The sequence below is a fragment of the Thamnophis sirtalis genome, unplaced genomic scaffold, assembly GCF_051295495.1.
Source record: "Thamnophis sirtalis isolate CommonGarterSnake01/CBP01778 unplaced genomic scaffold, rThaSir2_p1.2 scaffold_1, whole genome shotgun sequence".
Classification (NCBI taxonomy): Eukaryota; Metazoa; Chordata; class Lepidosauria; order Squamata; family Natricidae; genus Thamnophis; species Thamnophis sirtalis.
In genome coordinates, this window is record NW_028261381.1 from 169,920,078 (window position 1) to 169,933,439 (window position 13,362).

The 13,362-nt window shown below is 40.5% G+C and overlaps 1 protein-coding gene across 3 annotated transcripts in view; it reads right to left on the reverse strand.

The window, feature by feature from the left end:
* Window positions 1-1,846: 1,846 nt before the first annotated feature.
* The window catches only part of DAZAP1 (DAZ associated protein 1), a 63,380-nt gene continuing 51,864 nt past the window's right edge, over window positions 1,847-13,362 (reverse strand). For 2 of the 3 annotated variants that reach the window (XM_014063262.2, XM_087703284.1), the window contains 2 exons: window positions 12,408-12,590; window positions 1,847-2,972 (listed from right to left, as the gene is read on the reverse strand). In XM_014063262.2, coding sequence (XP_013918737.1) covers window positions 2,800-2,972; window positions 12,408-12,590 — 356 coding nt within the window. In that variant the 3' untranslated portion in view covers window positions 1,847-2,799. Of the gene's footprint in view, window positions 2,973-8,001; window positions 8,092-12,407; window positions 12,591-13,362 lie in introns of all 3 variants that reach the window. The other variant, XM_014063264.2, reaches the window with a different exon arrangement.

Here is a 13,362-nt window from a genome sequence, read left to right on the forward strand (position 1 = left end):
AAGGTTCAGAATAGAGACCGTGTGCTATAGTAGTTTCACTTCCTGAAACCAAAGTTCCTTTTGATGGATGGAAGTGTTAAAATCAACCAGATAGTTGCTTCTTTCCAGAGTACTGCATAGTTTCTTCTCCTTAGTATTCCAGCATCAGCATAAAGCCAGTACTAGGGAGTACTTCTCCCTAGTATTCCAGCATCAGCATAAAGCCAATGTGACTGTTGATTTAGGATGTGGTCTTGGTGTATTGCTGGCATTCATATATATCCATCCTATGTTGAGGTACAGATGCAATGGAAGATCTATATCAATGCACTTGATTGGGAAGAAGCAGCTGAATGCATTCTCTCGGTTCCGGTTGTGGCTCTGAATGGGGTGGCACTCTCCCTGGAGGAACACAGGCAGTCCTCAACTTATGACCATAATTGAATCCAAAATTTCAGTTGCCGGGCAAGACAGTTGTGAGTTTTGCACCATTTTACCTTTTCTTGCCACAGTTGCAAAGTGAATCTGACTTCCCATTGTCTGCTTGTCAGGTCGCAAAAGGGGATCACACGACCCCGGGACACTGCAACCATCATAAATACATGCCAGTTGCTAACCATCTGAATTTTGATCACGTGACCATGGGGATGCTGTAATGATTGTGTGAAAATGGCTGTAAACCACTTTTTTCAGTACCATTGTAACTCTGAATAGTCACTAAACGAATTGTTTTAAGTTGAGGACTACCTGTTTGCTATAACTTGGAAGTTCTACTTTCCCAGGTATTGGTAGGTGGGCAGGGGGAGCTCTTCCTGGAATGGGACACCTGGGCAAAATTAACGCACACTTTCAGTGCACTCTTCTAGGGTAGAGCTACTATTTAGAAACTAAAAACAGAGAAAAGGGCAGCTGTTCACTTTCTGAGAGTAAAAAACTAACAATTGTGTGAGGACTGCATTGACTGCCAATAGGTTTTAGTAATACAATTCAATGTGGTTTTTAACATTAGGGAGGTCTTTATAGCTTGACTCCCTGGGGGCAAGAGATAAGATTTTCTATCATCCTCCCATCCTTTTGGAATAGCTGAGGTTCAGATGATGCTCTCCTTCCTAGTGGTTAGTAGACGGTTAAGATAAGGCTGTTTCACAGGTTTTTAAATCTGTAATAACAATTACTTTGGACTAGGGACACTAGATAAGGCTGCTGGCTTTGTCCTTTTGGAGTAATTGATATTTTGACATTGTAAACTTTCTGGAAGTTCTTGGAATTGGACAATATACAAATAATAAATAACCCGTTAAGTTTGCAAAGGTAGACACGAGTGCATCTACCTGCAGATCCTATTGATCAATTAGGAATGTTCTCCTTTACAGCAAATCATTTTAACACGCAGCACAAGCCAATTATGTCCTGGTTATTGACATGCTAGGACTGCATGAAAGGGGGAATCCAAGCACTTTCTTAAGTGTTTTATCAGAAACAAGATGAAGTAAGTCATGGGGGCCATTTCACACTTATGGCAGAAGTGGCTGTATTTTGAAAAAGTTAAGAATCGGCGGATTTAAAAGTTGCCAGTTGCCACATGGCCTCAAGCTTGAAGGACATTTGAGATATTCGAAATAGCCTTCTTTTTTGATACCAAGTCCCTCTAGTTGTGTTTTGTTCATTGTGTGCAGCACTGAGCAAGAATCATTTCAGGGAAATAGCTTCAACGAATCGTACAGCACAAACCTATCCAGTGGCAGAAGTGAGAAATATGGAAACGGTTCTTGACCACCAATCCCCAAAAGTAACTTGCAACTTAGAAGGTCCTACGAGAAATTCAAGCATTATTTTTTTTGTAAAAAAAGAAAAAAGTGGAGACAAGTTTGCATTTCTAATCCAAATGTACTTTTCTTTATTCAAACCAGGGGTAATCGCTGGTTAGTGCAAAATGCACCCCCATTTTTTTTTATTTTTTATTTTTTTGCCTGAGGGAAATCTACATCTTCGCAAGGCTTCCATTAACCCCCTTAAAGAAATTCATATCCCCAAAGAATTTTTTTTAAAGAACATGAAGCCTCAATTGAAATGCTGTGCTTCAAGAAGTGAATACGGTGACCCCTTTCAAACAAACTCTGTTCCTAGATTTTTTTAATCAGATCCAAAACCAATAACAAAATGACAAACGGACATACTTAAAATTCCTTTCCTATTTCCACTTCCCATTTTTCTTTTCTTTTTTTTAATAACTCCCATTTTCTGGACCAACCACATATTAATAAAAGGAGGTTCAAAACTTGACCCTCTAAGCAGTGCTAATGGAAACCCTGTTTTTTTTTCTTTTAAATTAAAAAATAAGCCTGCATACATAGTAGAAAATTTCTCTTAAAAATCTCACAATCTGCAAATGTATATATTTTTCTTCTTCTTTGAACATAAAAGTTTACAATATATGGTTAAAACAAAGGCTCAGGAAAAAAAATAAATTTTCAACAAAAATAAAGAAACCTGAATTTTTTTTTAATTAAAGCTGAAGACATTTTTAAAACCCTGTAGTTTGAACCAGTGACACTCTTTATTTTGTGCTGATGGGTTAAAGAAAAGATTTTTGTTTTTAAAAAAAATGCAGTCCAAACACCACTGACAACTTTGCTTTCAAAAGCTGCCTCCTCTTCCTCCCCCAACACCCCTCCAAAAGATGTTACATTTGTGGTCCCCCCCCTCCCCCTCTGGTAAAGTAGGTGATTGTCACAAGTTCATAAGTCTGGGCTTCCTGGGTTTCAGCTGATACCAGATATCCTGCTCTGGACAGAACTCCCTGATTTCTAGGTGGGCACACTAGCGTCGGTAGGGGTGAAAACCTTGAACGTTATGGTTCTGTCCACGGCCAAAACCACTGCCCCCTGCGGGCGGCCCACTTGAGGGTGGTACTGAAGGGCCTCCATAGGAGGGGGGCTGTTGGCTGGGGTCGGCAAAGCCTTGTCCAAAGCCACTCAAGTCTTGTCCATATCCTGGAAGGAAGGGAGAAAATAAAAGGAGAGGGTTGATGAAAAGTCAAGAGATGGAATCCTATCAACAGTCAGCAATTGAACTCCAGAGAAACCAGAATAATAAAACTCTAGGCCAAAGGAAGGAAACACCGGGGAGATCTCCAGATTATACAGGTAGTCCTTAGCTTACGACCACAACTGAGGCCAAAATTTACGCTGCCGAGTGAGAAAATTTGTTAAGTGAATCATTGCGGTTGTTAAATTAGTAACCAAGCTGTTAAGGGAATTGGGTTTCCCCACTGACTTAGCTTGTCAGAAGGTTGCAAAACCCAGGGACACTGCAACCGTCGTAAGTGTGAGATAGCTATCAAGCATCCAAATGTAAATCACGTGACCATGGGAATGCTGCAACAATCAAAAGTCTGAAAAATGGTCATGAGTCACTTTTTTCAGTGCCAAATGTCTGTGGAGATTCTCAGTCATCCAGGTCCTGGTTGTCCCAAAGGGTGCTTTTTCAAGAGGCAACTGGACTTTTTGGGTTTTCTTTGAAGACTTTTCGCTTCTCATCCGAGAAGCTTCTTTGACTCTGATTTCTTTCCCTTTTTTTCAGCGCCATAACTTTGAAGGGTCACTACGTGAATTGTTGTAAGTCAAGGACTACCTGTGGTTCCCATCGACTCTTAACTAGCAGTCATACTATCAGGTTTGGGTGGTGCTGGTATCGCAGAACACTCTTCTCCAGTGTTATTTACGGGTAGTCCTCGACTTACTGAACCCAAAATTTCTGATGCTAAGTGAGACGGTTAAGTGAGTTTTGCCCCATTTTACAGCCTTTCTTGCCACAATTGTTAAGTGAAACATTGCAGCCATTAAGTTAGTAACATGGTTGTTAAATGAATCTGGCTTCCCCGTTGACTTAGCTTGTCAGAAAAATCGCAAAAAGTAATCACACCACCCCAGGACACGGCAACTGTCACAAATATCAGCTGGTTGCCAAAGGTCCGAACTTTGATCATGTGACAGAGGGGATACTGCAATGGTCGTTAAATGTGAAAAATGGTCATCCATCACTATTGTCAGTGCTGTTGCAAACGTCAAACAGTCAATAAATGAATGGTTGTAAGCCGAGGATTACCTGTATACAATTCATATGGCCACTCATCTCATTGTAGAGATTCTGGGTGACTAACCACATATAATATACGTAAGACATTTTAAAAAGCCCAGCATATATTTAACGATCACCAAAGTAAGACACTAATCTATTCAAAAAGATTAATTCACAACCCCCAACCCTTCCACTCCTGTACACCCAGGAACAAGTGTGCGTTTTCAAGGCTGTCTATAAAGTTGGCAGGGTTAGGGCCAATCCAATGGGTATGATGAGATGGGTATACTCTTCCTGATAAATACCATTGGTTGATTAGTTAATAGTACTTTGCAGTTCTGGGTCTATGAATAGGCCAGTACTTTAGTATTGAAGAGTAGAGAAAATGGGATGGAAAAAGGAACACTTCCCCACCAATTTTATGCTTTCCACAGCCAAGTTACTTCTTGGTCACGTCTAGGCATCTGCCTAGTCTTATTTGTTAAGGGGAACCAAAACAGCAAATCACCCAAGATGTTGGAATTTGCAAATAAACTTCTCAACAAAACTGTTCTTAATGTGCAGATTTAGGAATTGGGCTGCTTGTTTCTTTACTGTAAGCAGGTCTTTTTCCTGAAAATCCCACCTAACTTTAAAAAAATCATAAAAGAGAAGAAATTGAGGAGCAAGGAGAGCTGAGAATTCCAATATAGGGAACTGCATTATATCAAATCTGAACAGCGGGCCATCCAGCTCCCTCCACTCTATTCTTACTGGCACTGGGATTCAGTCTTTGAAATTTCAGGAGTGTTTCCCCCCTTGTTTCCTTTCTGATGCTGCTCAACAGGAGGTGCCAGGGGCTGATCCTAGGACCTTCTGGGTGTGAGTATGAATACTAACTTATGCTCCAATCCAACTATGAGCATCTTGCTTTCACAATTGCTCAGACTGCACAGATTGTCAATTGCACAGATTTCTTTTTCAGTGCCTTCCCTTGTACTCTAATCTATAGATAGGAACCTCTCATAAGTAGGAACCTCAATTTCCTTGTTTGTGTTTTTTGTACAAGTTTACCTTTCTAATGCTACAGCACCCAGACTGTTTTATGTGCAAACTTGCACAACTGAGCCAACTGAAATAATAACATATTCAGATTTTGCTTTTTTGCTTTCTTTCAAATATTCCTTCCTGAAGAGGACTCCTTGGAACTTGAAATCTGTCATTTGCCTTCTTGATTAAGAAAAAATCAGAGAAAGGAGGCATGGAAGAGGAGGCAGGTATTTTGAAATAAACAAAAGCGTCACTGCAGCTCCTTCTCTAAACTGTATCAAATCCTCTTTGATCATCAAAGAGGTACAAATAATAGGCTGCAGGAGCTGAGAGTCTCGTGTAGTTCTGTATTTGCAGTGTTCCTTCTCTTAATGCAATTAGCATTCGAGTCTACCAAATAGCTCTCAAAAACTTTCACCTGACTGTATCCGAATGTGTTCAGAAGTGCTGCACTAGTGCTATCCTTTTGCATCATTTTAACAAAATCAAAAAAAAAATCTTAGATTTCTCTCTCCCTCATTCAAATTATTGTGTGTTTTCATTAACTGAAATTTATATGTAGTTCACTTCTGCTGTTACACATTACATGTAGTCCTTGACTTACAACCATAATGCAGCCGGCTAATCACAATCATATGTCGTGACAGTCATAAAATGGATCACCCAGGTGACTGATTTGATTGTGTGACTTTTTTTTTTAACAGTGGTTGCGGTTGTTAAGAAGTAAACAGATGGTTTGCTATGGGCCAGGATTTGCTCAAAACCAGTAAATGTCTTTCTTGCAAAAAGCACTGTAAAACAAGTAATGTGGCCACAGGATACAGCAAATGGCCATAAATGCAGGCCGGTTGACAAGTGCCTGACACAAGGTCATGTGACTGTCACACCCCAGTTGTCATAACTGGGTTGTGAGTACCCCCAGGGAGGTTATTGTAACTTCCAATGATGGCTAAGCAACCAGCCATAAGTCGAGGACTACTTGTATGATCTTCTTCAAACTTGGCCAAGCAGTTCCCTTCAGAAACGCTAAGACTGCAGCCTGCAAAGTTTACAATCAGCCTGGTTCCCAGGAGGGAGAGACCTGTTTAACCAAAGGTACCAAGAATTAAAACTGGGAAGGAAGGGGGGGGAGAAAGAAGAGGATCTAAAATCCACCCTCTTCTTTAAGGCAATTGGCAATTCACTAATGATAAACTAATAGACTGAACCATCCCTGATATTTTATTTAATTTAAGATCGAAGATGTGTCGGTTTGTAGAAAAATCTCATTTTTCTGTGTATGATTGTCAATGGAAAAAGGTATCTAGAATTTCGTTCCAATAGTTAACCTGAGACTCCCCCCGCCCCCTTGGGAGAGTGTCTTTAAGTTAGTTTTTGATTCCTGGTGACTGCCTAAACAAATCCCTGAAGTTTTGGGGGCAAGGTGTTTTTTTTCCTTGCTCCCCACCCCCAAGGCTGTGAGAGAGGATCAACCAAGGTCACCCAGCTGTCGCTGTGCCTAAGGTAGGATTTAGAACTCATGGTCTCTTGATTTCTAACCTGATCCCTGCACCAAACTGGCTCTGTAATGTGGAACTTGTGTTACTGAAATTTCAAGGGGTTAAGAAAAGATTCAAGCTTAACCTTTTAAACTTATTTTAAACCCAGTTTAAATTAAAAGTTTTAATTTGTCAGAATGTTTTAAACACCTCCTTAGGCTTTTGAAACACAACTTCTGATAATTACAGGTAGTCCTTGACTTACGACCACAATGGAGCCCAAACCCTGTGTTGTGAGACATTTGTTAAATGAATTTTACTTTTCTTGCCACAGTTGTTAAAATTAGTACAGGCAGTTGTTAAAGTGAATCTGGCTTCCCCACTGACTTTGCTTGTCAGAAGATCGCAAAAGGGGATCCCATGACCCCAGGACATTGCAACTGTCATAAATGTGAGTCACTTGTCAAGCATCCAAATGCAAATGGTGTGACCATGGAGACACTGCAACAATCGTAAGTGTGAAAAATTGTCATAAATTGTCACGTTTTTCAGTGCTGTTGTAATTTCCAACGGTAACTAAGTGAACTGTAAGTCGAACACTACCTGTGTATTAGTTCTTCCTCTTCTGCTATTTTTTTTTATTATCTTCAGCATGTTTTTGGCTCAATCAACTTTGCAAATTACGTACTAAAACACCCTCCCCCCAAACCTAATTTGTTGGGACCCATAACTCCACGTCACATGCAGCTTCTTCACTGAGGCATTTCATTCATTTAATTCCCTTGCACATTAAATTGGACTTATTGCATTTATTCTAAAAAAAAAAAAATCTGGACTGTGCCCCAAAGCGAAGGTGAGATTACCACAGGTCATATAAAAGCAAAATAATTATTTTAAATAACCTTTTTTCCCCTGGCAACCAAGTTAAGTGTGGGAAGAGCGAATCTCCTTCCACACAAAACACACTCAAATTTGTAAATTTGGAATCCAACTCATTATCATCAATACATTTTTCTAAAATTGAGGTGTTCTCTTCTACCCACAAACCTTGATATTTCACCTACCTCCCCCCCAAGAGAAAACCCTTTTTAGCCCATTTTCAGAAATGTACATAACAAGAACAGAAGGTTACCACACCTAAACCCCAGGGAGCAGATGTGCACAACAGTATTTGTGTGAAACACAGCAGATTTTGGGGTATTAAATAAGTAGTAATTCAGCAAATTATTTGCATATGGTAGCAAAACAAGCTTGGGTGAGATGAATGACTCCTTGAAAAAAAATTTCAGTGGAAAGAATGCCTTACCCTCTCCATACATTGAAAGAGATTACACCCCTGCAATGAAAAAAAAAGGTTACTTGCCTCCCCCCACCTCCCTTCCCCCCCACAAGAGATTACAAGTAAGAGGATTTGGTGTAAATAGGCTCCACCTACCTACGGTAATTCACTTCTCAGCCTGACCATAAGTGTGAAAACAAAGTATTGGCCCGAAGCCTGAAGGTTCTTGAGAATAGGTACCCAGCCCTGGTAAAAAATGGAAACCAGGGTGACTAAACCCCCAAGAGAGCCCTGCACAAAAGCTACAATTCTCTTGGAAAGGCGGCAAGGACGACTTACCCATATTGCAAACTTAGGATCTCTTTTGCATTTGAGATTGATGCTGAAGAGTCTGGACTAGTGCCAGAGTCTTTTTTTTTTAAGCCATAACTATAGACCCCACTACTGCAAGTACCTTAGAAACAGCTATGTTTTTTTAAATGGTAACATGCAAAACAGGGGGGGAAACCCCATCCTTTGGTTATATTGCTTAAGTATTTGTGTAGACATATACATGAAAAAAAGATCTTATTTAGTCTTAAATGCATAATTTTTGTTGAGCTGTTAAGTTCGGTAGGGATCAAGTTCTGGATACATATATTTCACAGAATATTTTGCTATACTGAGATCTATAATTTTTTTGTTAGAGGAGGTATACCGAGTTATATTAAAGAATATAACAAATTTCATAATCTCTCTGTATTTCTCCCTGTCCTTCATTTTCTCAGGTTCTTCTCTTGTGAAAAATTAGTGATTTAATCGGATGATAGACTTTATGCAAAACTGATGTCAAAATATTAAGAAAATATTCCATGTAATTATAAAAGGTGTCTGTCTGTGTGTGTGTGTGTGTGTGTGTGTGTGTGTGTGTGTGTGTGAATATGAGCTTGTTAGAATATGACAAATATCTATCTGTTCTCTTGGTCTGACTTTTTAAATTCTGTCCTCTTAAATTTAATTCTGGCAAGGATGACCTAAGGATTGTGCAACATAGCATAAGATATTAAGTGTGCTTATCATAACGATTCAGTTAGCTCTGGCAAAAGGCCATCTGCCCTTCAACAATATTCCTCGAGTGTAACTCAGTGGTGCCCAATCTTCCTGGCTTCACAGATCGCTGGTGCTGGGTTTTTCCCCCCACACGTGCAACCTAGATCCTGCGCATGCACGAACAAAGCTTTGTGCACTTGCCTGCCACTTGTACAGACCGGTCCCCAACAACCTGCGGACTGATACAGGTCCACAGACTGAGGGTTAGGGACCCCTGATATAACTGAAAAACACTTGATAATTGCCTTAATATAAGAATCTGCCCAGTAGGATATTTAAATAGTGTACATTTGTACTGCTTTCATCTGTCTGACATAAAAAAGATGTCAAAACATGAATTCCACATGTGCCATCCATTATGTGCAGACAATTTCAATAAGGCACTTCTAGGCAATGCTCAAATGAAGATGGTTTCCTGATGGGAGATGGAAGACAGTTTCACTCATCTTTTCTTTTTTCATTCTATTCATTCATTCTTTGCCTCCCTCTGCTCAAAAGTCAAAAGATTTCTAAGCCATTTGATAAAAGGAAAATCTCTTTAAATAGCGCAAGTACCACTCTTAACTTAAATAGCTGTCTTTAAAATTAGAACGAAAGATGGAGATATTAACAAAGAATATAAACATCCAAAAGCAAATGGAATTGATGGGGAAATGGTTTTAAGATGGAGAAAAAAAATTGAAAAACTGGCTATCACAATGACTAATATGAATTGCATGTTATATCAGAATTATGTTATGACATGGAATAAAAATTAAGAAGGGCATGTTAAGGTGGGAGAAATCACAACTGTCATTGGAATGAATATTTTGCTAAGGATGATTTTTTTGTTTCAAACAATGTTTATTCTGACATCTGAGGTTCCATTTAAACAAAGGCAGAAAGATATTTCTAAGTTTGTATATGGCAAGAGGAAAGAAATGGGTTAAATATGAAATACTTCAGGATGCAAAGGAACAAGGAAGACAGGGATTGCCAGATTCGAAATTATATTTCGCAGCCTGCAACTTAGTTTGGGTGAAAGAGTGGGTTTTGCTGAGAAATAAAAGAATTTTAGAATCAGAAAAGCATGATCAGAGGTTTGGATGACATGGTTTTCTATGTTACACTAAAGTTAAGGGAGATTTTAAGAGTCCTAATATTAGAAATGCCATATTGAGGAATATGGAACATAATATTCAGGAAGAAAGCTTGGGGGGAGAAAAAAAGAAGAGTCACAATCACTGCAGAAGTTTTCTTGATTTCCCCAAGAAACCTAAAAATGGGGAACAGCATGTCTGTCAATTGTGTCATCAAGGCAAAGAAAGAAAAATTGTGGATCATCAAGAAAATGAACTCTGGAGGATATGCATGTGTAAGACTATAGGGGTGGGAGAGGGAATTGCATTCAGGGCTGGATTAGTTCCATCGTAACTAGCTGATCTATGAAGATCCAGTGATGAGTATTTCACATCCAGCAAATAAAAGCTTTACAGATAGTCCTTGAATTACAACTATTTGTTCAGCGACTGTTTGAAATTACAACGGCGCTGAAGGAATGGCTCTTATGACTAGACCTCCGCATTTCAGTCATCGAAGCACTGCTGCACTAACATGGTTATGATCTAGGCACCTGGCAACCAGCTTACATTTATGATCAGTTGTAATGTCACTATTGGGAAACACCCTTCCCCCGGCCAGATGGGGTAAGTCTTCCCCACACATCCACCCTTCCTCAGTCTTCTGCGTTTGTGCCTGGTACTTATGGTACTGCATTTGCAACTGGTACCTGAACATCCTCCCAGAGAGGTCTAGGACAACTCACCACAGACAACTCATCACGGAACAACTTGCCTCTGAAAATTCACCAAGGGGCAAGAGTTACACTAATATCAATAAATGATAGAATGGAATCATTGAAGGGTGCAAAAGGAGAGACAAAATGAAACGTGAACGAGAAAAATTAAAATAATTAAATTGAATGATTAAGTTGTCCTTTTGAGTTGTCACGTGGTGAGTTGGCCATGGTAAGTTGGCCGAGGTGAGTTGTCCCATTCTGCTCCCCAAGCTTTGCTGCACCTCTTTCCCACTTCCATGCACCCTCACCGTATTTCACATCCCTGTCTACCCCTCACTGCCCTTCCTTTATGCAATCCCCGTCACTCTTCTAAACTCAGCAGCTTCTACTTACGTTCCTACCAGCCTGCTTGCAAGCCACCTGGGACTTGCCAATTCCTGCTGGCTCCTCCCATGGACTTGGTTGAGAGGAACCATCAGGAAGTTGCCCCACCTAACAAATGTGGGACTCACTTAATGATGGCAACCGGGACTGCAGGGATTGCTGTTGCTGAGTGATTGCTTGTGATGACTGCATTGCTTAGCGACAGAAATTCTGGTCCCAAATGCTGTTGTAAACCGAGGACTATATGTAACTTGCTTTTAACATAGCCTTAGCCTTTATTATAAAATAATTTCTGCTAGATGGGAGGAGAATTTTTTTTTTTCATAAGTAGATGGAATCCCTGCAATCCCAGAAGAAAGTCAGCCTGGATTTCAGAAGGCAAGGGAAGAATCTTTATGGAATATCTGCTAAAATATTAGGACTTGTTAGAATTAGTTATTAACTGAAAAGCAGTACTAAAGGTTACTAAACAAGAATAACTCCAAACAGTGGTGAAACTGTGCTATTTAGTTCAAAATGTAACATCTGTAACTTCATCCAGTTTTGAGTTTGAAACTTGCAAGTATCTTCCTGAAAGGATTGTGTATTCATGTACGTACAATTGTTTGCAACTAACATTTCCATAAAGAAATATACACTTATGCATTGTACAACTTACTTTTCCAAATCAATTTTTTTCAGATGATTTTTAAGTAGCCTTTAGTTCAAGAAATATGGAACTTTTACTTGTGATAAATTCACTGACCTAGATTCAAAACTACAGCCAGTGCTCCTAGGCAGCGGGTTGGACTAGAAGACCTCCAAGATCATATATTATACAGATTAACAGGGTTGGAAGGGACCTTGTAGGTCATCTAGTCCAACCTCCTGCCCAAGCAGACCCTACACAATTTCTGACATCCCTTTCAACTCTGCCTTTCTGCCACCGCCATGCCAAACCATTATTCCTCAAGGCAGCAACGATAGCTGCAACTTTAAATGGCAGATGACTGCCCTCTACTAGTCCCTTCCCATGAATGGGCCACATATTCACAGGACATGAGTATCCTGTCTGGATCCCAGGGATCAGTTACCTTGACAAATGATGATCCTAAGTTTGTAAGCTGGTAAACTTTTAAAAATGTGAAATTGATACCACAGTGACAAAGGGTATAGGGAGATCCTTTGTCAACATTACTCACATACAGCCCCCTAATTCTATTTCCCAACAATATTATTACAAACAAAATGAAAGGTAGCAGAAAGAAAGACAAGCAGCAGGGAAAAGCTGGGGCCCGGAGCAAGGGCCACAGCTCTTGGAACTGTCACTTACCAAACTGGCTATAGGGGAAATCTGGTTGGGCAGCTGGAGGCTTGTTCATGTCCTGAGTTGGCTGAGATGGTGGTGGAGGTGGAGGGAAAGCGAGTGGTGTTGCCCCAGGGGTGGCAGGTGGTGGAGGAACACCAGGAGGAGCAAACTGGTCAGGTGGAGGAGGTGGGGCACCATACCCAAAGCCTAAAGGGAAGAACAGAAACCAGGTAAGTTTTTACAGTACAATTCACGTCCCCCAGCCATGGTGGCGCAGTGGTTAGAATGCAGTACTGCAGGCTACTTCTGCTGACTGCTGGCTGCCTGTAATTTGACAATTCAATCTCATCAGGCTCAAGGTTGACTCAGCCTTCCATCCTTCCGAGGTTGGTAAAATGAGGACCCAGATTGAATGGAGCAGGAGTCGGCAACCTTAAACACTCAAAGAGCTACAAAGGTCCTAACCGGAAGCCCCCCGTTTAATTCTGGAGCTGAACGGAAGTCCAGTTCCCCCACCATAGTGTCTCCTCCTAGCATAGCAATCTTTTTCCTCTACCTGTCCTAACTGAAAGCCTTATCAATTGTGGAGCCAACCAGTGACAGGGAGCCACAGCAGAGGGATGAAAGAGCCACATACGGCTCCAGAGCCGCAGGTTACTGACCCCTGGTATGGGGCAATATGCTGACTCTGTAAAACTGCTTAGAGTGGGCTGTAAAGCACTATGAAATAGTATATAAGTTTAAGTGCTATTGCTATTTTACTACCTTGAACCAAGGCTAGGGAAACAAAGGGAAATGCCACCTGGCAAGGATTTTTCAAAGACACCTCCTCAAATTAAAATCAAGAATTCTCCTCCCCCTCCCTGCTTTTAACAACTCTGTAATCCTTTGCGTCAGGGTGACTGAATGGAGCTGAGCATTTACTGGTCAGGTGCCCTTCCTGACGCCTGTATGGTGTTCACAAAAAATATTTTCTTTT